We start from the raw sequence: 27942 nt of genomic DNA, 5'->3' as shown, positions 1-27942 counted from the left end.
TGTGGCATACATAAACGTTAAAATTCTTCAATCATCACACATTTCCCCTTCCTCCTGCTGCGATAACAACACAAGGAATAAAAGCATGCCGCTTCCAAAAAAAGGATTAATCGAGCACAGGAAACATGGGCTAGCCTACGAAAAAAGCCCTGCCGCCCTGGAAATGCACAAGAAAAACTATGCTGAAATTACAGAGAAAAAAATAGTAGCTTATACTGGGTACAGCAATTATTCTTAAATACTACAGGTCTGTAGATTCACATCTGCTCTGCTGAATTTTTCTTTGTCTTTAAAAGAAGAGAATAGCAACAATTTTACTATATAATTATCTTCTTTCCCTTCAACAAATGTTGATTTTTTTTTAATTGCAGGTAAAAAGACAAAGCTCAGCCATTTAGGCAAAATAGCTTAGAATTAATTTCCTATTTTAAAACACTAGCAAACAGTAATAAGCTTCTCTGCAAAAGTTTCTGGAGACTAATGTTGCTTTGTCCTTGCTGCAAGATCTTCTTAGAAAGAAAATGCTTCTCATTGTGTTTTGGACACAAGTGGCAGAATTAAGGAGAATTTCTCATCAAGACAACTTTGGAAGTAGCTTTTGTATTTTTTTAATGTATGGAATTAGGGGGACAGTTGTAAATTATCTCTCTAAATTCAGCAATTTCATGAAGTGTTGCTCAGGAGAGCGGACTGCACGGGTAAGTCCTCAAATGACTTCAGATACCCTGTCGCGAATAAGCTATTTCTAGACAGCAAAAGATGCTCACTCCAGTGAAAGAAAAGCTGCAGCTGGAAAAATTTCCCTGTAGGAAGGTTCAGAGAAAAGACCGTAACAACAGTCGACTGGAAAATAAGAAATGCAGTTTGGAGAAGAAAAATTTCCACCACATGGGATCAAAAGCTGTCTAGACCCCGAAATCTGGTTGCCTCCGTGGATCCCATAGTGTGTTGTAAGTTGTTCTGAGGCAGGACAAATGCTGCGCTGCCTGTCCTCAAGAGCTCATTTCAAAGCCTGTAGCAGCTGGGGCTGTGCAAATAACTGGGCTTAGAGACAGAACTGGTGACTGTCCAAAATAAAACAGAAAATATTTATTTTAAAGTTGTTTTTTTTTTTTTGTTTGTTTGTTTGTTTTTTTATATATGAGAATGTTCAGTTTGGGCTCGGCTGAGGCAAAGCCCAAGATGTTCCTGGACAACTCCCACCCACCTCAGATGGGTTTTCTCTCTGCTCCAAATACAGTAGCAAGGAAGAGCCACCAACTGCCCCAAGCTCAAGGCAGTGACATCTCTCATTCACTCTGACCCTATGAAAACCTATAAACTACACCTTACAGAAAGCACAACTAATTTACAGGCAGGAGGCGGCCTAGTGCTCGCAGGGCCTGCTGAGAGGAGCGAGCCCTTCGCCTCCCTCCCAACACAACCACCTCTGTCAGGCTGGGTTTTATGAATGGTGCTGAAACTGCCTTTTTGTCAGAAATTTTGCTCAAGCCAGAGGTATTGGCAGCATCCACACCAATTTCTTGAGGTGTAAGGCCAGGCGTGCTCTGCAGCATGAAAGTCAAATTTGTAACCTTCCTGCCTGAAGCAAGAGCTTGGAGACGTGCGCTCGGCCTACCCCGGCAGCAGGCAGAAAAGCTGAACATCAAACCAACCCGAAACCTCTAACAAAAGCTAATAAGGCCTGAAGAAATTCGGATATGGGGCTGGTGATACTGTACAAGTTTTTGTCCGAGGGGAAATAATAATCTTGTAGGCTGAAATGCAGAGGGACGGGGTGAATTTTACTGGGGGAGAGCTGGACTGCAGAGAAGTAAATCCTTTCGTAGCGGCTGGTAGCGCTGAGCTAGTCTCGAGCAACAGCAGTGTTCCTTTTCATGTCCTGTGATTGAAAAAAAAGACCTACTGGTCCATGTCAAACCTCCAAAATCAGTGAAAATAGATGGAAAAAAAAAAGAAAAAAAAATGAAGAAAGGGATTAGAAACTGCAGTGCTTCTGAAATACTACCTAAAGCTATTTGGAAGTTTCAATTGTAACTAATTAATGACTGCAAAACAACTTTCTCCTTAATAAGAATGACGAACACTAGAGAGCTAAAAATAATGCTTAGATATTTTAAATCTACATTTTCACTTTAAAAGGCCATCACTGAAAGTCAGCACCACACAGACTGGAGAAAAATCTTCACACGGTCTAATGACTTGACGAGTCTTTTAACAAATGACCAAGTCTACCGCTCGCTAGAAATTAAATCTTCCTCTTAATGTCTAGCTGTTCCTGAAGCTGTGGAGATGAAACAGTGAAAATAATAAAAGAAAAAGGCAAAGCAAAAGAAAAAACATATCTGGGAAACATGAGGAAGAGAAAAACTACTGGAGAGTTCACTGCTTTTAATTCACAGTGAAGTATTTATAGATGCTAAGGGTCACTGGTAGTCTCACTAGTAAACAACAGCAGCTGGTTGAAATTGTACCTCTAGAATTTCATTCATTTTATTGCTGACAAATAAACTCAGTGAATCAATGCCAATGTAATGTAGTGTCTGCACAGAAACATTAAAAAAAAAACACAGTTAAAAAAAAAAAATAAAAATCACCCAACTCTCAGAAAATTTCAAAGGGAGAAGTGACACTAGGAGCAGATCTGACCCCATCCATGTCACCTGCATTTGACTCTCTCCAGGCTATTTTTGAAGCCTTTCTCGTAACCAATTTTTCATTTTGTTGTTCCTTTTATTTTTTATTTTTTAAAGCTGTCACAAAAGTGAATGTTTTTGTCTGTATATTTTGTACATGAATTAAAGCACCGACGGTGCCGAACGTTACCTCCCTGCTTAGTCACTGGAATCTCCTTATAAGCCCTGCTCCTGACCTCACCGTCTCGCTCTCGCCCAAATTAGCAGCACTATGTTATCTGATAGGGAATCTCACGTTTCATTACTTAATAGGTTTGTGTTCATCAACCACCGAGGCCACTTGCAGCAAGGCCCAAGCAGCAGCGACACGCAGTCCCTTCTGGAAGCATTCACTCAGCCTCTCATGACTGAAAAAAAAAACAAAAACGTAACACACCTGAAACACAAATACGTGAGTGAACAAGAAATCAGTGGCTGCCATCACACAGCTAAGGCATGTAAAGATGGTGGCTTAATAAGTATGGGATGCCTTACTCAGGCATTTATGCTCAGGGGGTTTTCTAAAAACAACCTGCAGCTTAAAGTGCTTGTTTTCAGATGCAGAAGAAAAATACTGTCTCTGGTGTAATTTCCTCAGAAGAGGTGGGTTTTTTTGTATGTATGTGTGCCTGTGTGCATATATGACACAAACAACTAATAAATAAATGAAAATAGTTATTTATCCATCTTAAATCAGTCATGAAAAAGCTTCTTTTATGTGGCTATACCACCGCCTCCGTGAGAAGCAGCGCTGTATGTCTGACCATGGCTCAGATCCTCAGCTTGGGGAAATCTGATCCAGCCGTTTGGCACCACCTGATCCCGTCACAGGAGACTTTCCTTTGGAAGCAGCCTCCTGCATCGAATCGCAGCTCTTCCCGTGTGGACAGCATCAATCCTTAAAATGCAGTGGCACAAAAGCACAGTGCTACGGGTGCCCTGGCAGCTCTGACCTCTCTGCATCACTCCGCAACGGTGCAAGGAGCTGCCGTGTCCTGACTTCTGCTTTTACAGACATCAGCTTCTGGAAAAGCCTGGCATCATTTTCCAAGACCTTAATTCAAGTCATTTTGGGGGGCAGGAATTTTTTTCTTGTTTTGTTTTTGTCCTGCTCTTCCCAGATCTTATACCTAGAGACATAAACTCAAGTCCTCTCTGCCCACGAACTCACACTGTGTGCTGCCCACGTAAGCAGGCACAAATAACTCACTTTTACACATTCACAGCTGGGGTGGTGCAGGGGGCAGACCTGCTGGCTTGGTGCAATACAGGCCAGTCCTCCTTCCTTCATTCCCACACAGCAAGAGCCTTACAAAATCATGCCCTGGGCACAGGCAAATAGCAGAGAGCTTAAAGGCTGTGTGCAGCTGCGCAGCAGCCATATGGCGACTGCTCCCCACCGGAGCACAACCTAACGGGTGCAGAATCAGCGTCAAAGTGCAGATTATTCCCTGACTCGCGGGATTTGAGGCCACTAGATCTTCCTGGTATCATTAAGCTGCTCCTGAGCTGGACCAAGGTCAGAGGCTGCAGCAGCTTCTCAGCCATCCCAGCAGCGAGCAGTGTGCAGCAAACACAGCTCAGCTCTTACCAAGGCATCATCAACCCTAAAAACCCTTCTTGGGAAGCGAGGGCTGAAACAGAGCCAGTGATATGCAATCATTACCTGGCCCAACTACTGTGCCAGCTACCTTTTGAGAACATGTACCTGAAGTAATTAAATTAACAGTCCTCCCTTTCTCCTTCCCCTCGTATGACAAGCCCCTGGCCAGGACCAGCACTGCAGGGCACGAGGCTGCTCACAGAAAGCATTGTATACACACATTTTCAGTCATACAGACCTGCTGAAGACACAGATGTGCTGCACAGTGACTCGAATACACTTTATGACATTCTACTACCTTTACCGGGGCTTCAGTGCTCATGCTCCCCCCATGGAGTGTGGAGCTTGATGCCATTATTTTACCTTTACAGCTTCACAGAGGCACAAGGAAAAGAAAACTTGGGCCCCTCTTTATGTATTCTCTCCCTGTGATGCAAGACAAAACCAACATTAGCATGTTTCATGTTGTGATTTAGCTCCTCTTAAAATATAGCTGACTTGGCATCACAATTTCCCCGATAGCAATGGCCCTGCACTAGACAACATTTAGGTTTGTAGGGAAAAAACAACTTATTTTCCATTTTACAATTCTATTATATTTGCAGTTCTGCCACATGCAGATTAATTTTATTATTTATTTATTTATTTATTTTACAAGCTAAAGCCTGTGCTGGAAGCTCTCTGGCCTGTGTTCTACCCCTGGAGAAACAGCCATCCCAGTCTCCCGTGTGCTTTTCTTGGCTATGGCTGAAAGGCTGTAATTCATCCCTACTTTTCTTGACCTTTCTGCTACTTTAATGCTTCTGATATTTTCCTCTCCCTCATCTTGCTTCCATCCCCTCCCCTCCCATGCTGCTCTTACAGCATCTTCTCAGTGAGATGATTGGGGAGTAGGTTTTTCACAGCCAGAATCCAGGGGGACAAGAGGGGACCACGCACAGGTACCAGACAGCGACCACAGCTCGAGGGTGGGCTCATGGGCTTCTAAATCATTAGAGAGAAACTCAAATTCTCTGTAGCCACACAGATAGGTACTAAACAGCCCATGTATATGCAGCTCTTGGTCTGCATATACAACAGCCAGGTGCATGCTTCAGCTTATGCTAAGGAGGACTCAAGCTCGAGGACTCTTGTTTTTTATTCCCCACCATGCCCTGAGGTGTGCCCAAGCCCGGCACGGCGAGTGCCGACTTCTCATGTTTAAGAGAGAAGAGAGGACAGAAATAGCAATGGCCACTTGTGGGGTGCTACAGAGCTACCAGAGGATGCTTGTATGTGGGAAACACAGCAAGAAGATGGGCTGAAAGATGGCAGTAAGTGGAAGGCTGCAAACTCAAGAGCAAAGAAAGAAAAGGACAAAAAAATGGGAGAAGGTGGTAGAGAGCAGAGCATGAAATACATCTGGGCAAAGTCCTCTCTGGAGCTGTCGGTGAAGTGGGGACAACCACAGATCTGAGAGAGGTTAACAGAGATTGCTAGAAGTGTTGGCTACGTGAGAAGAGAAAGTTAATGTGTTGTTTAAAGTAGTTACCAAGACCTGGAAAAGCAGGAAAGCAGTGCAGTATCTCCAGTTTATACCTCGTGGCTTCAGCAAGAGGGTAGTAGGAAAGGAAAAGGGGATAAGCCCAGGGCAGGGATGACTGTGAAGCTGAAGTTATACCAAGCAAAAAGGAGAAAAATAGAGCAGGAGATGCAAGGGTTGTTTAAGTAACAGAATATATAGGAAATAACCTACAATGCAGAATAAAACGGTGATCAGAAAATGAGTAATGCAGGAAAGGTCTGAAAAAAACAATGCTGAGCGGCCAGGTCTGGGAAGTGGCTGGTTTTGAAAGAGAGAGAACTCATCCAGGTTTGAAGGTCAGGTCAAGGCCAAAGTGTAAAACCAGAAGACAACAGGGGAGAAATGATATAGTGGAAACCAGCAGAGAGCTGAGAGGGAAACTGGCACCCATGGAAAAAGTTACACCAAAATGGAGAGGGAAGAGGAACCAAGTGCAGTGCTGAGGAAGAGGAGAAGGGAGATGCAGGAGGAAAGGAGCAGCAACTGCTCCTAGGAGCAAGACCTAGGGAGAGACAGATGCTCACCGACATCTGCATGCAGCACAAACCTCAGCCTGTGCCGGAGAAATATTTCATTGTTCCGGAAGAGAGAATTTATTCTGGTACCTGATATTATTTCCTTCCCTTCTGAATATAGAGTAGGAGCCACTTTTAAATGTGATTTCAACCCAGTAGTAGAAAGTGTTAATATTTATATAACTAAGTGGCCTTAAGCCAATGGAAAAACTATACACCGAGAAATGTGTGATTATCTGATATTTGATAAAGATATTAGGGGTTACCAAGTTTTTTAAATGACTTCATGTCAGTAAGTAATGATCCTTTCCAAATCACTGAAGGCAGACACTAGATGAGGGCACTAATTAGCATCGCCTTCTTTGAAGCACAAAAAAATCCCGTGGTCCACCTTGGAGAACGGGCTGCAGGAACTAACTAACCAGGCAGCAGCCCTGGTGGCAACTGGCAAGCGTGCAGCCAGACCCAGCCAGGAAGCTGGACAAGTGGCAAGCCTGATTTTAGTTACTGTACATTTGCAAAATGCCAGCACCATCTAAGAACCTCAAAAAAGAGAGAAGGATCCAGAGCACAATTGCTACGGCAGCAACTTGTGACCGCAAGTCTAAGGGAGCAAGAGCAAAGATCTATCTTCCTTAGCTTCTGGGAAAATAAAAAAGCTAAATATAGCAAAGGATAAGAAAGACTGAGGATGTGCATACAAGAATAGGGCACAAAAATCTTACCATAAAAACTTTTTTACTTGTTGTTAGTGAGAATTTTTGTCTTAATAATATATGTGATTTAGATGAAAAGGCTCTCAGCCTGCCCCTGGATATCCCTCTTCATCTGCTCAGTAAACCCGAGCCTCTCCATGCTCACCAAAATGCTCTGCAGAAGGAGAAGCGAGGAGTTGCTTTGCCCACAGGGAGCAGGGCTAAAACTCCGAGTCAGAACCCCTGGCTCCGGCATTGTGTTTCCCTGTCACAGCGCTCTGCTCTGCTAGCAGCCGAGTATAATGCACTAAAATCCTAATCTCTAAAGCACTGTGTGCCAGTGTGCTTCGGAGATCAGCGTTTCAGTCGATTTTGCTTTGCTGCTGCCACCGCACACAAGAGTGGCACAGCGGGGGAAAAGCAACACAGCAGGCAGGGCTGCAGGGACACGCTCAGCTGGGGAGGGGTGGGGGGCAAAAGCATGGTAATGCAATATAAAGGGCAGGAAAAAAGGAAAAAAAAAGGGGAAAACAAACAACAGAAAAAAAGTCTGTCATGCATGAATAGGAACTTTGGGCATTCTCCTTCCCAGAAACCCAATCAGCAGGATGTCTCCAGCCACAATAAATCCGCTGTTTTCTGAGCGAGGATTTGAGTGACCCGCAGAATTCTTTCCATTTCTTCCCTTCAAAAGTGAAAGATAAGGAAATCTCCACTGCAACCCCACTGTGCATCGGAGTATCTGTGAATATTTTAAGATGAAATCCCTCCTGCCTCTACCATGTGCTTTAAAATTAAAACAAAGTGATACTGCAGAGGCTGCAAGAGCTGCAGTCTGGCCGTGTCCTATTTGAATACGCGCTGTGCCGTCCCCTACAACTGAGTCTGGCACAGCGCACAGGGATGCAAGCACTCAGCTGAACACTTCCAGGTTCAAGGGATAATGGTCCCCAGAAAAACAAAACAAAGAAACCCAATCCCAAACCCAAAATACACCTCAAAAAAACAAAAACAAAAAAAAAACAAAACTAACAAAACAAAACCCTAAATCAAAACCCACAAATGCTAAAACCAAACACTAAGGAGTGGATCAGGATCCACATGAAAAAACAGGATCAAAAATAACTGGGCGGTGATTTTATTATTACAGAGTTCATTGGATGTTAACTATTGGTAACCTCCTGGGGCAAAGATACAACGCCATGAGTCAGAGGAGCAGGATGATTTAAGGAAGTGCTTTGGCCTGTCTACTTTGACAGCATCTTAATATCATTGCTAAACTCGTCAACAAAATCTACTTCACGGTACCTGTGTCAGGCTCAAGTACCGTTACATAGGATTAGTGTTATATACTGATAATGCTCTTTGGAGGGAAAGCTGATTGAACTTTGCCCTTTAAGAGCGTTCAGACAGCCTAGTGGTCTGCTGACCCACACCGGGCTGGCCCATCATTCTCCCCTTACAGAGTCAGAGAGCACCTCGGTCTCTTGAGCTACTTCTGCAAACTCGCCCTCACTTATCTGTCGTGCTGGTAGGGAAACGCTTACTCACCGCCCTCACCCCAGGAGTAATTTAGTCTCTGATTTGGAAGTCACTGTGTAAATTCTCGATTAGCTGATGTCCCTTTTGAGTAACACTCCAGAAGAGGAAGCTAACGTTGCCTTTTACGTTGCCTTGCCTTTTATATTTGGGTGTTTTGACAGAGATGTTCTTGCAGATTTAGTGGCTGTGGTTTAATACGTTATTGCTCTGCCCTTCTGCAAAGGTTACTACTCACAGATCAACTGAATAGGATGTGTCCCTGCCTTAACAGCCACGGCAGCTGCTAGCAGAGGTGGGCTTCCATTAACACATCACCCAAGGAGCGCAGGCACTCGGTGCAGTAGCTGCCAAGAGCAGAAATCACCGTAGAAATGCGTAGTGACAACACCTGAAAAACACTGCAGCGAGATGCACCAGAACCCAACTGCCCAGTTAAAAGCCAAAATTCCTGGCAGAAAGCCTGTTTACAGAGTTCCTACCTCTCCTCAACCTCTCGTGTCTTGTTGCCAGCCTTGCACATCACCCTGTTGTCCCTTGGGTTGAGCTGCTGCAACCATCCGTGGGGTTGTCCTGCAAAGCGGTGAACTGAGGCAGGTAGAAGAAGCCTTCTCCCTCCCTCCCTATGCTGAAGGATTATTTTTAGCCCATACCACTTGATAATCTGATTCATGGCATGCCCCTCAAACTACAGCATCAGCACAACCGAAAAGGCAGCCTGCTTTGGCTGCGGGGAGAATGAATACACAGAAAAAAGGTGGAAATATTTAAATCACAGTGGCTGCCAAGGCCTTTGGACTGCGAAATTGTGGCTAGACTAGTGCCCATAAATTGCCTAATAATCCATAATCCACTATCTAATAATACTCTAAATAATCCAATCCAGATTTCAGAAATTTCCTTAACTGCCAGTGCTCTGCGCTCTGTGTAAATGTTTTTGAGATCAAGGATATAACCAGTGGCAGAAACAGCGAGCGCAAAACAAGATGACCTTATAGGGAAAGAATTAGCCAGAAATCTAACACTGAAGGAGATAGATTTATGTTTGAAGGATTTTCACACACGGTATAAATGTCAGTCCCTCCCCACCCCCCGTAAAGTCATTGCAGAACAAAACAAAACACAAAAACTCGAAGAAGAGAGGAAGTTAAAAGTAGAACCAGACGAAAGCAAAAGTAAATAAAAATGTTTTACCTGACTCCCTTGGGCACTGAACGGCAGGCCTCACAGTAATGAGAGTGAGAAATGAAATTTTAAAATGAATGCAAGTGGGAGAAACTGCAGAGAAAATTGAGACAGAGTTTCACTGTTATTTATCCCAGACAAAGTATACATGCTCGGCTCTGAGCAATACATGGCACGGTAGCGGCACCAGGATGGAGCTCTGACACAACTAATCTTCCTTTTCTATTCCCTTCTGTGCTTTTGAGGAGGAAAGGGGAGAGAAACCAATTTAGTGTAGTGATGCAACTTGTTTACTTCTCCATACCGCTCAGATCCGCTGGCTGCAATGTATTTGGGAGGTGCAAGAGGGAAGGAGAGAGAGAAGGGGAATTACAGGAGCAGAAGGAAGACAAAACTGTAAGACAGGCCTCCAAATTTTGCCACTGCCTACTGGTTCATGCGAGCAGCATCCCTATGGCCAACAGCACGCCAGCAAAATTACACGGGTTACCAAAGAATTACTCTGCTTGAACTGTTTAAGCTCTGGCTCATCTCAGTGCAATGGAAATGCTCAAACGAGCAGCTTAGATGGCAGATCTAATGGGGCACCAAGTGCCTGGCCCGATTTAGCGGTGTGAAAAGCCAGCCCCCACCACCACCATGGCTCCAAGCCCTTCTGCTGAGCTGGGACATGTTCAAGCTCTCGGTAATTCAGACTGCAGCATCCTCACTGCTTGCGGCTGGGGAAACAGAGGGAGGCTGCTGGGGCAGCCCTCAGTGCTGGCTCCAATCCCTCGGATTGCAAAGGGAAGAAGGGAAGGAGCAGATAAAGGAGAGGAGCAGTTATTGAGAAATACAGGCTCATTTCTCATTTCCTTTGCCCTACTGAAACTACCACCTAAATGGCATTACAAAGGCAGAGACAGTCTCTTAGGCTACCAAACCAACCAAACGTACCTAGTCACCAACTTCTTCCTGCTTTATAACCTCTCATTAGAGTTGATACATCAACATTTACATGACAGAGCCCTTTTTTTTATTAGAAGCTCACTGTTCTTAAAATACATTAACAACTGTCACCTCCATACTCAGTGGCTCTTTGTAGTTAGCCTAACACTTCAGAATGTGTTAAAATCACACATAAAACTTATAGTAGTCTAACACTCAGGAAATAAGAGTCTTTAAAGGGTTTAATTCAACCACTAATGGATTTTCTCCCAAGTTAGGAAACATTTATATATTGCTGATTTACTGCAGGTGTGCTAACTGAATTTGGACTTACACATACCAGCTGCAAGCAAATCAAGGAAAAGGCTCCATAAATCAGTTTAAGGCACTGTAGGCTGCATGGCGCTTGGATTGAGACAGAATTTTCCCACACAAGCACACAAAACAAATGGGAGTTTATAATTTTCTCTGTCACAGCTCATAACTTTTAAAGGTTAGAAATCAAAGCACCACTGGAGTGGAATTTCATATATTTGAATGGGATGGACATAAGGCATCCCAGAAAAATGATTTATGTCATCCCCTCTTCATACAATGAAAGAATGAAGAATGCAATGGTTATGACAAAGGCATTGACTAATCGTGTTGTTTGGTAAATACCTTCCTCTGAAATTTCTCTGGATAGATCAAGATTTTTGACTTTCTCTTTGTTTTACAGACTGTTCTCCAACAACCACTCTGCTTTTCCAAACAAATCTGCAATGCATACTGTGTTTAGCAGCTTTTTTCAACAAGTTGCACTGGCTCAGAGTCAGACATTATAAGACAAGAAGCCACGGTGACTTTATCCAAGAAATATGAGGTGGCAGAGATCCAGTACGCCCAGCACTCAAGGTGAAAGAACAGCATGGAGAAAGATTCTCAAATTAATTGTCAATTATGGAAGACTGCTGGAGTGAATACTAGATGTATGCATGGGATAATGTACCCAGGCACCTGCACGACTAAGCTGTGGAGAGCACAGAAGCAATTACTCTGTTTTTAAAAAGAACGAGAGAGATACCATCATTGGAAAAGGACGTATAGAGGGGGGACACATTTAAGTGTCTCCGTGCACACAGTTCAGCAGCTAATCACAGAAGATGGTCCTCTAGATGCGGGAGGGGCAGAGGACCTGACTGAAGAACCTGCCTGTAAGGGAGGCATGGGAAATGAATTGCTGAGACAGCTTTTCCAGCATGTGCAGGCAACCAAAAAGATGCTGTCATATTGCTGCCTACAACATGGGCATCCTACGTGGCAGAAGGTAGAGCGTACCAAGAGCTCATTGCCCATACTGTGGCACTGGGAAGTCACCAGGTAGCAAGGACTTCCATCTCCTCTGCTGCAGGTGGTTGACAAAAAGCCTGGGAGTGCTCCACACGCAGTTATCAGCAATTCCCAGGATATGCTGCACAAACTCCAGATTTCTCCTGAATAAACACCAGCAAAACACTTCTTGGCTTGCGAGACTCACGGATGACACAGCAAATTCACTTTTTCATCTGCATTCTCCACGCGCCTCCTTGGTCCTAGCTCCCATTGGCATGCCATGGGAGTGTGGGAAGAACAAGAGATTAGAGTCAGTGCAGCAGCTGCTCCTCCTGGCTCTTTGAATAGAGGGAAAACAGCTTTTGCCCAATGCATGGGGAGTGATATCATCAAGTGAGCAAGCCAAGAACAGAAGGGATACATCAGAAAGGAAACAGGAACAAGAGCTTCCCCTTACAAAGCAAACAGTCATGCTTTTTTAGAGCAAAATCTTTGCCTAAAAAGCTCTCACAAAGTACCTCACGGGAGCTTCAGACCATTTTCAAGTGCTGGAAGAAAAACAGTCCTGGGGTTAGAGTGGTAACCTGGATCTGGGGAGACCCACTTCAGTTCTTTGCTCTTGCCAAGTGTTCTCGCATGACCTTAGGCAAAAACACTGAAGCTGTAGTTAGTGGATACCTTGGCTTCAAAAGCAAACCCAGCCTAAGAAGTTCTTGCCTTCCCCCTGCCTGCCACGCACGGCCTCCACACCTGCGCGGCCCTACCAGCCCACAGGCGCTGCGCTGCAAACCACCCTGCTGAGCAGAAAGATGTTAAAAGCGAGTTTCTCGTTGTATTTTTTACAGGGGCAGGGGGGGTAATTTTGCCCTGGACAGGTTAAAGGAGCCACAATCAATTGGATAAGAGTGGGGGAAGCCTGTGATAGCACAGGGACTGGAGCAAGGCTGGGAAGGCAGGTGGAGGAAGACACGCTCGGCGTGCATTCACCACACACCTCCCTCTCTCCTGGCAGGGCACAAAGAGGAATAAACCAGCCAGGAATGTGCTTAAGCCAGCACTGCCGCTGAATACAGGGCACTGTGTGCCCACCTCCCTAAATACCAGGCTCCCAGTTGTAATCTCTGAGCTGGGGCCAGCAGCTCTGCCCCCCGGCCTGCTGCAGGGTGCACACAAGGAGAAGCACCGAGACCCCCGGGGGCACGGGGCCGTAGGGAGGCCGACTGCTGAAAGCCCCAGCCAGCTTCATTTCTGTAAGCTCCGGTTTTCAAAGCTGGCATGCAAATCTCTCTGCTTACCCTACATAATATGAACATTCTCCTACAAGCGCCGGCTCCTGATTAACTTGGTACGGCGCTTGCCAGAGCTATCTGAATGAGCCTGTGAGCCCAATTAGCAGCAGATGCAGCACTAACGCTCCTCACCTGCTGTGCTTACCAGTCGTCAGATCAGGAAGGGAAGGGAATATATCAAAGACTTGTGGAGGGAAGGAAGCTTAGAAAAGGGCTCAGAAAGGATGAGGGAAATAGATGTCTGCAACTGTTCCTCAGGCAAGGAAGCAGAGCCCCATACAAAAGGGAAAAACAGACGGGCCTAGGGAAAACTTTGCTACAGATCGTGAAAAACATCCAAAGGGCTGATCCTGAACCTTGGCAATGTGCCCCGGGAGGAGGGCACAGCTCGGGGCCCTCCTGGCCTGAACCCCTGGGAGCTTCTTTCCACGTGTCCTGGCACATCAGCACCTCACTCAGCCCATCTTTTCCACGAGTTCTCTGTCGCTTGCGGTGTTTTTTGAGTTCTTCAAACATTAAGGAAGGAGCCTCTGGAGCCTACAGCTGCAACACACATACAACCCTGACAGGCGCCACTTCGCCGAACTTCCCTGAACTGCCAAACTCCACAGCTGCCTCCAAGTTTTACCTGAACGTCTACGTGTATGAACCGAGTGCTTACCCGTCAAGCCATCTGCCAGCTTTTTCACTGTTTTCAACAATAGGAAAAAAAATTGTGTGCCAGTTCCGATTCTTGGTCTGAGGAGCGAGGAACCTGCCTTTGGGAGGAGGTCCTAAAATAGGGTTTAGGAAGGGATAGATGTGAATCCCTGGAGCTTTGAGCTGATGGGAAAACAGGAAAAGTAGATTTAATGCTATATTTAATGCTATAATTTTCTATCAACCAGCGGAAGGCAGCTGCACGTTATGTATGCTCGCTGTGTGCATCTCATTCCAAGAAGCCTAAATCTCTCCACGTGGCGGGCAAGGAGAGCCTAGGCATGCCACACAAACCCGTGGCTAATGCCACCATAGCTTACACGTGCCCGTATTTTCTAAATTTCAGGCAACCCAGCAGTACCATGTTTTATTATTGTTCTTTTAATAGTAGCAACCACATAGTTGGTGGGCCTTTTGTCATCTTCAAGACTGTGACTGTAGGACACATATAATGGAAATGCATTAAAACAGCAGTCTTATTCAAGGTGTGGTCAAACAAGCCTCCTAAGATCCTAGGACCATTTTCATGTGTTTTTACAGGTGTCTGGATATGAAATGTGTTCTCCAGTGACCGCTCACCAGCCCCTCAGTGCAGCCTGTGCATCACCCACCGGCTTGACAGCAGTCTCGGTGGAGAGACATCGGCCAGTCTGAGCCAACTGGATTGTGCAACACAGAAAAGCTTTCTGGAGTTGCTGACAGCAGTTTGTATTCCAAATCCTTTGGTCTCCAAAACATGTCACAAATGGCCAACATTTCCAACCAGCACTCCCAACAGTAACACAATTAAATAGACGGTTTTGTTTCCTACAGACACATTCCCTTATCTGTGAAATGGGAATGATGACATGTTTTCAGAAAGAGGAAATTAAAGTCTCTTTCACGGGCTTTACATCTATATCTGCCTTTCAGATGTTTACTCCTGAAATTACTGGTACAGGCTGACACAGAGCTGCCAGTGGTGACCATGCCTGCATGGTGATACACTCGAAACCGAATGACCCCTGCAGGTCAGGTACACAGACCAGAAAGAGAAACACAGATGCTGAAGACCTGTAGCACACCAACAGTGGAAGAGCTTTTTTAGCCAGTGTGACTTCACATAGGTTTTTTAATGACTTTTCCAATCTAGCCTTTCAAAGCAGAGGGACAGTAGAAATCATGCAAGGATCCTAATTTCAACTAGAAAAAAAAACAGCAACATGTATCCGTCCTTAATATTGAAAATGAAGGAGAAGAGTTAAGGTAGCAGCCTGTTCTTCAGCTCTCTACAGGACAACCGATAAATAATAACAAACCTGCATACAGCAGGTCCATCCCATGTCTACCAGGGGACCTCTGATCAGCTCCTGGCTATTACAGGAACTTTAAGACCCAGCACTGCCCGCAATGGCTCCTTCTCTTTCCCTACACATTCTCCACTTCAGCTTTTAGCCTTCATGTTCTCCCAGAGCACATGCATTAAGCAGCTCGTGGTATGGAGTGAGGGATAGAGAGCAGACATTTATGGTATCTCTGGACTGCATCCGTCAGACAGCTGCCTGCCCTTGCAGAGAACTGGATCTACATGGTGCCTTGTGATCTTACATTTCTTGACTTACCTGTCATGTACCTGAGAAGTCAGTCTTTTTTTTTTTTATGCCTATCCACAAAATACAATCATTTTTACAGCATGACAAGCTGCCTAAGCATCTGTGAAGTGAATTCCCTCCAGTTGAGAGCAGTTACCATCATTGTACCATACATCTATCCTAGACCATTAGTTTTAGCTGGAAGAGAAGGAATTGCAACTTCAAAGAACATAAGTAGGCTGGAAGTCAGAGTCCCAGCCAACCTGCTCCTTTGGAGCACTTTGTTTGGCCCAGCATCATGATTCTATCCAATACAATTTGTGTTACTACAAGCGTGGGTCTGAGGAATGATTGCTAGAAAAAATACACTTCACAGATCTGATATTCAAATTGTGACAAACACACATAGATAGATATTCTCTACAACACTGAATGCTCAGATGAAGTTCCCTCAGATTAGGTTCCATAAAAATCTCACTCTTAAAGAGAAGCAATCACAATGGTCCAAAGCTTATAGTGTGATGAAGTATGCTGTGCTAAAAGGAATTTGGGTCATGAAAGCCTGAGGAGGAAAATTTACTTTCCCAGGGTCTACCCTCTGCTGCTTTTGATTCAAAAGCAGAGAAGTGCTTTTGGTGTGCTCCTAAAATGTTCTTTTCAAAACTGATCCTCCCCTTCCCTCCTCTGCTTTTGCAGAGTGCAAAGGTGCTGCCCTCAGGACTTTCCACCGAGCTCCCACACCAAGGCTAGGTCCTACCTCACCAAACACACATACCCTGACCCCCCCCTAGTACAGGCACAGCTTTGACCCATAAAAATCATGGAAGAATCCCCTCTTTTCATGAGTAACTACTACATTTCATAGAATCATAAAGGTTGGGAAAGACCTCCAAGATCATCTGGTCCAACCATTCCCCTACCACCAATATCACCCACTAAAACCATGTCCCTAAAACTTATTTTTCTCAGACAGCTCTCACTAACATCTAGTTTTCATGATTTCACTTCAGCAGATCTAGATGGTTCAAACACAGACAACTTACAAACATGGACAACTAAGGCAGCCAAAAGAAAGGTTGTGGTCTCCCAGCGTTGGCCACCATCACCATGACACAAAGTCAGAAGAGAAGAGCAGTGAGGTTCACTTAATATCAAATTAAAGCCTGTTTGTGGTGGATCACACTTGCCTGTCCTTAACTTTTGGGACTGCTAGGAAGACTGGGTTGTCATGAGCTCTGAAAGCAGAAAGTGTGATATTATTTGACAAAAACAAAAGGTGTAAATAATATATGCATATCCCTCTACCTCCAGAGAAAAGGTTAGTGTATTATGAACTGTGCCTAAGTAAAGGTGTGAAGCCAAGAGCACCTGAAATATCCAGAGGAATACATCCAAGCTGCAACTTTACAGTGGCCATTTGGGATTTTAGAGACATTTGGAGTTTTCTGTTTTTCTTTTTCCACATGAGGAATGAGAAGGAATGAGCTCTAAAGAAGAGTGATAGGACATGGAAAAAAACAAGAATTGAAAGATCCATTTGCACTTGGCCTGTTTTATTATTATTTTTAAATCAGAGGGGAAGAAAGACCCAATTACCGGACCGAAATGACAGACTCACTCCAGATATTCATTGACACTTGTCAGACTGCACTTCAGAGCCTTCCTTCATGATCACTTGTACAATAAGCACCCTGTGTTTGACTTTCAGTGCGAACATTTCAAAACATCGAGTACATGAGAACAGTCTGCACAGCATACCTTGGTGATAGTCCCTAAAAGTCCTCCAATGTTACTCAAAGAATGAGGAAAATATTTGCAACAAGATATGTAAGGAAGTGGAAGGTTTGACGTGATGTTACTCCAGATTAAAATGAAGCAATTTTATTTTGTTTTATATGCTTTCCAATCCCACTAAGTGTAATTACAGACGTCTGTCTACTCACAAATCTCTCTGTACAATGGAAAAAGGAATACAATTTTTAGCTGTCCAAATTACAAGAGACTGTAATACACAAAAGCAATAAATACAGGTTCTGCCAGCAATCAGATAACACTTATCGTAAACAATAGCTTTTGCTATTTATTTGAAGCAGGTTCAGCTGCTACAACTTAAGATTTGGTTATTCTTATTTTTGTGTTGGATTTCCAGCAGGTGGTGAGGACATGATAGAAGTGTTTAACCACAAGAGATTTAGAAAAGGGACCGGTATTTCATTGCATATGAAATTTAACAAAGATTTATTTTGCTAAATCAATTTCCCATCTCCCAGTGGTCTCTAAGTTTGTAGTGGCTGCTTCTACAACTTTCTCTTTCTTAGCTCTCAGCTCTCACAGCTCGATGCCACACAAAGGCTGACCAGCATTCAGAAGTGACTCTGAACCTCAGCAGTTCTGCGTGTAATTTTTTTTTTATTATGCAAGTGGGAAATTGTACAATGCACTGAAGTGTTAATTCCAGATACGCGCCCATAAAAGATGCACCAAATCTCCTGCAGCAGTATTCAGAGTAGTACGCTTTGCTGTAGCTCTGGGAAAAAAAAGGAAGGGGGCATCAGAAGTCTTAATGTCTTGCTTTGAGCCAATACCACACGATGAATATGCTGCGTGGGTATTGCACTGCCGAATAGAGACCCCAGCACTTAATAAGAGGGGAATGCATGGACAGTGAGGTACAACGGATCCACTTTTCCCCATGCACATGGGCTCTCCTACCCCCTCCTCGCTCCCGGCATTCCCAAAGGCTGAGCTCACCTGTGCAGGACACAGAAAAAGGTTTTACAGACTCTGCAGATGGGAAGCTGTCTTCTGCCTCATTTTCCCAGCCTTGTGGAGACAAGATGCAAAGGCTCCATCGATTGTTTCCACAAAGACAAGGAACGTTTTAACATTAACATCAGTGGTCAAGGATTCGACACTGACAAAGCCACAAAAAAATTGCTGTAATCTAACGTTATCTCTCTCCCTCCAGGTATACATCACTCTGAGTTGCAAGATACTTAGGGTTTGTACTTTGTTTATTTTCCTAAAGCAGATTAGCAAGAAAATGGAAGGTTAACAGAACATTAAGGCTGAGAATTTAAATGAACTAGCTAGGAAAAACAAGGCTGTAATTCTCATAACTGCTCTATGTCAACCATCCTGCACATATGCAGAATTCAATATTGTTGTAGTGGCTGAGAAAATTATGTTGCAGTATACCTGTAATATGACAGAGTTGCATTTATTGCAGGAACTTTTAATTTCCTCACTTCTACATTAAATTCCCAGTGTAGTTTTGCGCTGTCTTCTGTTGTTGGTAGGATTTTTTTAAACGCTCATTTCCCATGATTTAAAAAAATAAATGAATGAAACTGTGTTTGAATACTGAAATAAATGCAGGTGACTTTTGCCAATTTCTACATATAATTTACGGGCTAAATGTATCAATCCATCTCACACCTATACCTTTAGAATCAATTACTGAAATAACCATATTTAGTGTGCAGAGCCCAACACCACATGTAATTGGAGCCTAGTACATTAAAAGTTTAGAGAAACCTTATGTATGTGTGACTAGAATTTAAATGGCATGAGAATTACTTCAAATAGCTCACTCATAACACAATATAGTTAATGATCAGGGGGAGAGAATGGGACTTGGAAGTCTTAACACCTCCCCATCACGCCCAGTTAAAGAATCTGTTTATGCTAAGTTAGCCTCTGTCTCCACCCTTCCCTCGAAACAGTGACTAATACAACTCCATTTGACAAGTTTTTTTCTGCCACTGAGTTAATAAAAGCCCGTGGGCCAAGAAAACAGCAGCGGCTGTTCCAGCCAAGCCACCTACGCCTGCTGGAAAAGCGACACTTGCACTGACCATAGCTTGGGCTTGAGATTTTCCCATGCAAGAACAGAGCCTCTTTCTGTATGATGCAGCTGGAGAATTTCTACCCTGATTAAACCTCTAAAACCTTCTGCAAATGGCCAGCAAAATTCAATTTTAAATGCTCATATATATGTGTATATATATGTGTATATATATATATATATATATATATATATATAAACCATTTCAGTAAGCAGACTTTCTTCAGCAAGACATCAAGTGCATTGCTCTGCATAGACCCTTTTTACCCTGACTTCTGTGAGCAAGGGGAGAGAAAAGCACTGCCTGCTCCTGAATTTGGCAGGCATAGTATGGGGCAGCACAGGCAGCAGTCCTACACATGCATTTCTCACCTTCACAATTGTTTCAGGCAGGCAAAGATGCATTGAAGGAGGGATCCAGGAAGAACATAAGATCTCAGAGTTGACATAACCCGGCAATCATCTTCAAAGCTTTGTCTTTCCAAAACTGGAACTGAGGAACAAACCCCACTTAAAACTATTCTTCTTCCGCCTGTAATTTGCGAGCTAATCCAAACTGCAAGAAAAAGATGACTGCCTCACCTCTACACTGCGAGAAGGTATTTCAGAAGTGACACAGACATTCTTATTTTTGCAGCCTCGAGACACAGAGCAGATTCCAAATGCCACTGACGTTGCCACGTTTGTTCTCAATTCAGCCCATGTTCAGCAGAGGCTGAGCCGCCGCAACGGCTGCTTGCAGCTCATCCCAGCAGACGTATTGCACTTTCCCAGACTAAAGTTTAAAAATCCCGAAATAGCTGTAGCGAATGCGCTTGGTATGGATGCTGAGGGAGGGCAATCTGGGTCGCCTTCTCCTTGCCAAACACCACTGACACCTGGCCAGACTCCAAGAAAATACACATTTCCCTGCAGATAGCTAGATAAACATTTAACCGTAAGAACCATAAAAGAATTCCAGTTCTGGTCATGCATATTACATTTGTTTGTTGGTCTGTTTTTGTTTTTCATGGTGTGGGTGTTGGTTGTGTTTTTTTTTCCCTTTATTTAACCTATTTAAAGGTAATGAGCACATGCTCAGATCTCCCTCTCCAGCATTTATTTAGCTTTAAGTTACCTCAGCCCAAAATTATTTTACCTGTTTAATATATTGCAGTCCAGCACGCTGCAGACAGAATTACTGCAATAGTGCTATGTAAATCAAACTCACATGTTAAATAAAACAGCAATGCAATGTGTGTCTGTCCATAATCATTCAGCTATAGGCATCAATCCCACATTTACCATATGAATAGATGAAGATTCCCTCAAAGCAACAGAATCTTAATTCTACCCCCAAATTCAAACATATGCATTAAAGAAACACTTCAAACATCAATATCTTTTTCTCCTAAGGCACACTTCTTGTCTGTAATTAGTTCCCATTGGTCAAGTGGTTTTGCTTCTATATGCCAGGCTATAGTAATGTTTTAAGTGATGCTCTGATTCATCCCACACTGTCTAATATGATATTTTTTTCCCTTAACCCAGAGTGAGAAGGAATGGAGAGAAAGAGGAAGGCAGGGGAAAAAAATTGCCTGCAATCATATTGTTACACTGTGCACAGTTTATGGCTGGCACACATCCAGTTTGCAGTTGTGATAAGAAATGTGTAATCCTATTATACGGAGGGGAGTCAGAATGTACAAATAGGTCCTGGAAATAGGAACTTCTCCTGTAAGATTATTCTTTTCGCCATAATAGTTCTGCAAGTAGGTCTAGACAGTAGCTTTTCACGATTCTCCCCCACTGGTAATGGAAAAGCAACTGCCAAAACAATTCACCACACGTGAGCTGGGATGTTTGCACAAGACAAAAGAGGCAGCGCTGGACATTTACGTACAGGAGTTACGTTAATTGGAACCATGGTTATAAGTCCTTGCGTATGAAGAGTGAGTCTTGTGGTATAAGAAGAGGTATATAATTCTGCAAAGTTGTCAAATCCTGCACACTAAGCAGTTCTTAAGAAACACGAACTGCCATGCTTCTCCTGGCATTTTCTTTACTAAGACAACACAGAAACCACTTCCCAAGCACACGGCCGCTCAAAGCACATTCTTGTGCTGTCGGTGTAAAACCAAACATCACCTTCAATCTATATCAGCATTCTCATGGAGTTAAATTCCTGAATCATTCCAATCTGGCTATCCATTTTTCTCATTTCCTTCATGCAACACCACTGCATTACTGTGGTTACAACTCAAAAAAAAGTGGCTATGAATTCCCTGACTTCCAGCACATGTGTAAAAGCATTTGACTTAAGTGAGGTAAGTTAAAAATAAAGGACACTGCTCTCTTGAAAGATGTTTTCTGCCAAAGGACCCCTGTACCAGGACAATGATGAGATCCATGCCAGAAGCATCCACGTTTCCTGAGCAAACAAGGTTACCATTTAACCTTAGCTCTGTCTGACCATATAGCAAGTTCCTCAGAGGAAAGGGCTTTTGAAATGCAAAGTGTGAAAAAGTTTTTCCTAGCAAAAAGGATAAATAATTAAAAAAACACCCACAAGCACGTCATGCAGGAGTAAAGGACATGGTCATGTGGTTGCAATGTATATACGAGCACCATAAATTAGCCTGAGCAGCAGCAGGGTACGCTAGCTTATTACAAACCCCATCAGAGTGTGGCTAGATCATTATTGGCGCTTGAACTAGCTGATTTGGTGTATTTGCATATACCAAGCTAGATTGAGTATATTTGCATGAAACTGCAATTACTTCTGTGACTACAATGTAGACATTCTCAATAAGTACCAACAAACGCATTTAGCATCCTGTCTTTCAACTTGCTGCAACAGCAGTTGAGTTCACAGGTAGGAAATTTAATTCTCTTCAGGGTAGAAAAGGGAATCAGTGATGAAAGGGGGAAAAAAAGAGGCAAAATAAATAGTTCTATTACAATCAAGACACTTTACATTTATAAGAATACAAAGACAGTGACTAAATGGTGGCCTAGGTCAGAGGAATACACACACATTTCCATTAAGCTCAGCAGGAGGACGAGTGTGTACACAACAGAATTTCAATATATTAAATAACTTAGGTGTATTGTTTTCTTAACCTTCAGCAGTGTGTTCTCCTCATCAAGAATGCTGAATTCTGGATTTTCCTAACTATACAGTCCAAGCATCAGGCAACACGGAGGCCGAGGGCAGCCAGCTCCGAGCAGGGGTCGGTCTGCACGATCTCCAGAGGTGCCTTCCAACCTCAGCGATTCTGTGAGCCTGTGATAATTAAATAATATTTATTTCTCACGAGAAGGTTGAATGTCACAAATTCTAAAGTGTAAAATAACAGTGAGGCAATCAGATTAAAGAGATTCTGTTGAGTTAGAGTGGGCAGTAACACATGTACTGCAATCCAATTAGCAGAGAAGATTTTCCCCGTCGTTAAAGTGCCTTGTGCACTGAGCTACCTTCACCTAACCTGACAAGCAGCGAATTATCTGTTGTAGCTGGACTCTGTTGCAGATTAATTAAAAGAAAACAGCAGAAGAAAGAGATGGAAGGGAACTGCACGAAAATGCATAATTTTCCTATTAACGTGAATGTAGCACCTTGATAGGAACCCGGTAGCTTGCAAAATCCTCCAACAACAGGAAAAAGAGGAGTAATTTGAAGCAGCAAAAGACGACAACTGATCAGAAATCATGAGACTCACGAAAAAATAATAGATCCGCTATTTCTTTTGTGAGTTTCAGGTGTTTGTTGGTTGCCTTTTTTTTCCTCCAGCTTTTTCTCACTACATTTAGCCTCGCCTTTACAGAAAGCAGCTGAAGATAGACTGTTGCGTGCATGCACACACACAAATCCCCAGTGCTTAGTCTGCAAACAAAAGCAACAACAGAGCTGCACTGAGATCAACAGTGGAGACCATTTATTCAAAATAGCCCTAAAAAAATTGCAATCCTCTTCAGAGGGTCATTCAAGGTTTTCTCCACCAAACGGGGGGACTATTTGTTAATCAAAGTGTCGATTTGGAGCTGGTTTTGAAAGACCAAGAGGATGACTGGCGGACCTGGGAATGACCAGGTGCCAGCAACAGTGATGCTGCCCCTCCTGCTAACCAGCACGGGGTTATGAGGTTGTGAGAATGACATGAGAAGTTGGCCTAGAAGGAAACTAACAGCACTACAACCTAAAAGTCTTTGCAGCCATACCCAAATGCCAAGTTGCAGACTCAATCTGTCCCCTACCTATTTACGCAATGTGCCACCATCTCCAGGGCACAGCTGTGACGCTGGCATGCAGCTAGCTGGAAACCATGCATCTCTATTTTAGTGCTGAGTTGGATCCTCCAGCTCCCTTTTATTTCCTCACTTCCATAAATGAGAAAGGAGGCCACTACATAGCTCCAAGAGACATCACTGTGGTGAAGGGGAAAAAGTTGTAATCTTGGGAAAAAGTTTTTGGATGGATACTGCCCTGCTTTGCTCACATGTTTTTTAAAACCCTTCTATCCTTGGTTGTGATATAAAAGCGTGATTAAAAGCCATCCCCTGACTTCTTGCTGGTTTCTGTGCTGAAATTACACTGCTGGTTTTTGATATCCAACTGAAGTGCAAGTAACCGATGGCATTACCAACTCATAGCTATGGAGAACAGGGAGTCTTCTCTTTTTTTTTTTTCAAACTCCATCTGGGATAAATTATGTGGCCTCTGTGCCCTGTGTTTTACATAAAAATGCACGTGGACAAAAATAAACCAGGAGCTGGGGCTTCAGCATCGTATGCTCATGAGGAAAGATCTTTCCACACCATCTTGATCATCTCCTGACTAGGCCGCTGGCAAATTATTAGAAAATTCTGCCTGCAGTTTTCTTGGCAATTCAGAAGGAACTCTTGGTACCTGCGACACTGCATAAGCTATACAGGAAGAAATATTCCCCTTGTACAACAATGCAAAATGAAGACCTTCACAGATGAATTTGCCAAGCTGCCCCAAGAGGCACTGGGAAAGCTGAGCCCAGCCGTAGTTGCACCCCAGGAAGCCCTCCCTTGGTGGTGGGAACATCTTCAAGGGAGGATTTGGGATATTTCACAACCCTTGTGTTCATCATGCATAGAGAAGTACCAGATAATGGGACATTGCTACATGGGGATATTTCAACATCCCTAAAACTACAGCAGCTTTCATACCCTCAACTGTGAAGGCTAATTCTCCCATCCCTGGTACTGCTTACCTTTTTCCTCATAGCCACCGTGACTGATAACAGCACAATATACCAGTTCCATTTATGTTTTAGACTGATTACTTAAATTTTAGTCCACAGAGAAAGCTAGAAAAAAAAAATAAAGATGTTTCCATAATCACAGGTGATTCAAAAAGTCGTGTTACACCAGGAAGGCCTGAAGAAAAGCAAAAAGGAATTGCAGTCTGACACTACATGCAGCTTCTCTAGTCTGTGATTTGCTCCGTGTCTTATCTCATATTCTGTAAGCATGCATTTTGCTCCGTTTTAACTGTACAGAATGGAAAAGGGAAGGGAAAGAAAAAAAGCATGAAACAAGTAAAAGGTGCTGTAATAAAAGTGAGGGTAGGTAGGTAGTTACTGGTAGAGAGAATATAAAAAAAATGTACTGATCCATGAAGAGAACATATATGACCTAAGGAAAATTAAAGATTATTAAAAAGTCAGATAACATAAGACTTCCTGCTGACCACTTAGCACCTGAGCAACTGTGGTAATAACCAACTTTATTCACTTTTTATATACGGGGAGAAAAAGAAGATAAAACAAAGGAAGAATACAGGAAAAATCTTCAAATGAAAGCACGTTTTTCAAGTTGTTTCCCCTCAAAAAGAAACAAGAAAATCCCACACATAGCCTATTAAAAAGGCTACTCACACTCAAATTGCCAATTTAAAGGCTTTGGTCAAAAATTAAGCATGAAGAAAGGGTATACCCAAAATAACAAATGAATTGCATTAAAGTCCCAGTGCAGTTCTCATAAGGTTTACTGTCTGAGCTAATTTAATGAAAAGATGGTCTAGATGATTATTATCTTGGCAAAAAGAAACCTATATAGACAGCTATTATAGACTGCTATGATCACTGAATTTTATTTCTTAACTGAAGACATGGCTAAAGAAGAGGATGAACAATCCTTCTCTGCTAACCATCCAAAAAGTTGGCATCTTCCAACCATTTCCACAGGCGGGTACCAGACTCTCAGATGTTGCCCTGCCTGCTAACTTCTGGCAATCACTTGGGTACCACGAACATGACCATCATCAGTGGGAGGAGGAAAATTTACCATCGCAGAATGCTACGAGGCCAGCTTAGTCATCCCCTGGCTAACGAAGGTGGTGTTATTTTACAGCCAAACATCAGGCTGGGGTGCAGGCAGTCTGGGCTGTGTTCCCAACACCACCATAAAATTTCTTGGGGAGATGTTGCGCTTGTCGCCATCTGAAAGGACAATATCAAACTAAGTTGGTAAGGATATCCAAGGAAGAGTTTTAAGGAATACACAAACAGCTCAGGGACTGGAGTTCAGCTGTCTACAGAGCTCTGCTCTCAAACCAGAAACGGCAAGCCTGCTATGGAAAGCTTTCTGAAAGGCATTTTGGACTAGGAATATTCCTTAAAACTCTGTAGGAACATAAATCAGGGCTGCTGATCTGCACATTCACGTGGTATGAAGCCTAGTATTACTAAACTGAATTTCACTGGCTGAGAACAAATATTTCCATGAGCAAACACTTCTGAACTGGGACTTTTTTTTATGACATTTTTGCATGCAATTTTTGATTCCACACAGCCCCAACTGAAGGTTTTTTTTTTTCCCCTGTTAGTACTGTACAAGAACATAAAAAGAAAAAGAATAAACAAACAAATTCAGTCTCTGCCCAGCTCCCATGTTTTTAATAGAAGAGCAAAAACAGGAAAAAAAGTCAAATGATCTGAGCAAGGTCAAAAAAGCAAGCCTGTGGCAGAGCTACAGCTGAAGTCAAGCACAAGATTTTACCTGTGGATTTCAGAGTTGGAGGACAGCAACTTATCTGACAGACCTCCTCTTGTCTCCTGGGTATCTGCATATCTACATACATGCTGCAACCTTACAAATAAGTAAGTCTCCTGAACTGGAATGAAGACACTCAGGTTTAATGTCTGAGAGGAAAGCTGTTCCAGTGATGAGAAAGCCAGCTGCTACAGGTGAAATGAGGCTGAATCCCTTCTCCAAGAGCCTTTGAGACACTACATAGAGCGTAGGAAGACAGATACCAAACCGACTTCAGCAAGGCAGCCTCTGATCAGCCCGTCACTGAAACTGAGATAACAGCCCCCTGCCCATGGGTTAGGTTTTACAGGAGGTACACGAGCAAGTCTGATTTGATTGTGTTGGAGGACAACTGCTCTAAATGCTAACAGTTTAAAATACGACTGCCCGACTGTGGCCATGTAAGGCAGAAGGAATGCATCTGAAAGCTAAAAACAAATACAGCCCTTGTAGTGTGACGCACTCATCCTCTGCTCATTTCCAGTTTAGAGGAGCACAGAAATGAAGGAGAGGCCATAAAGCAACAGGAGCAGCCATCAGTTGTCTTCACCTCCAGCCATTCCCCCCCATCCACCAATTTCAAGTGCTTGCTGCACTAATGCACACACACACCCCACAGGCAGCTGCTGTGGGTGTTGCACTGCTATTAAGTGATGATGGAAGATGGGCAAGGAGCCTCCTGCAGTCATGCTCCTACCCGAGCCCACCCTTCATGCTGCAGAAGTTTCCGAGTTTCCAAGCCCAAACAACTTTTAGACATGTTGTAATAAAACCCATCCGCACAGCCAAGGATCTGCCCTGAGCCAGCAGTAATTAAAATTAATCATTCACAATTATTTTCATGGGCATGTTCAAAAAAAGAGACACTGGTAGCTCGCCGAATCCTCAAAGTTGACAGACCTTGAAATAGGATGTGGTCAGGTACAGTGCGTTCCTGGATTTCAAGCAGTTAAAAGCATGCTTTGCATATCTATTCGCTGTCCTGCTCGCCGGATCCGCGGCGCTGCCATTCATTGCTACCTCGTTCCTGCAGTCTAAATTTTGAGCTGACATCAACAGATCACTTGTGGGACTGATAAGGAAATAAATTTTTAAGTTAAAAATTACCGTGTCTATAATGGCAGAAAATTATGGCTGCCCAGCTGGGATTCAGGACCACATCAGCATTAATATTTCTTATTCTTGAATCTTAGTGTCTTCTGAACCTGAGATTCTTCCTGTGTTCCACACATTCATATTCAGTTTTTAATCACTATTTTCTTCCATTTCAGCTTCGCTGGTCACTGCTATTTTGAGGGAGGTGAACAAATTTCTAGAGTACGGAGTAGCCTGAAGGATACCACTTTCCAAAGCTTCAAAACTATTGAAGAAATTACATTTACAGAGGTAGAAGAATGAATAAAATTTGATGTCAGGGATTAGGACTGTCACCTTCTGGCTTGGACTGGCTCACGCTTCGTTGGGTTAGAAACTGGCTG

General features: G+C 43.4%; 1 protein-coding gene across 14 annotated transcripts in view; it reads right to left on the bottom strand.

Annotated features, from left to right (window-relative positions):
- KLHL29 (kelch like family member 29) overlaps positions 1-27942 on the bottom strand; it is a 389115-nt gene that overhangs the window by 281466 nt on the left and 79707 nt on the right. For 5 of the 14 annotated variants that reach the window (XM_068678722.1, XM_068678723.1, XM_068678736.1 and 2 more), the window contains one exon: positions 19793-22685. The exons of 2 other annotated variants lie outside the window; for them this stretch is intronic. In XM_068678722.1, the coding sequence (XP_068534823.1) occupies positions 19793-19825 (33 nt within the window). In that variant the 5' untranslated portion in view covers positions 19826-22685. Of the gene's footprint in view, positions 1-9785; positions 10025-19792; positions 22686-23121; positions 23286-24642; positions 24739-26431; positions 27067-27942 lie in introns of those variants that run through there. 7 more of the 14 variants (XM_068678726.1, XM_068678724.1, XM_068678728.1 and 4 more) reach the window with 7 other exon arrangements.

The sequence above is a fragment of the Anas acuta genome, chromosome 3 (assembly GCF_963932015.1).
Source record: "Anas acuta chromosome 3, bAnaAcu1.1, whole genome shotgun sequence".
Lineage (NCBI taxonomy): Eukaryota > Metazoa > Chordata > Aves > Anseriformes > Anatidae > Anas > Anas acuta.
This window is presented reverse-complemented; position numbering and strand designations above follow the sequence as displayed.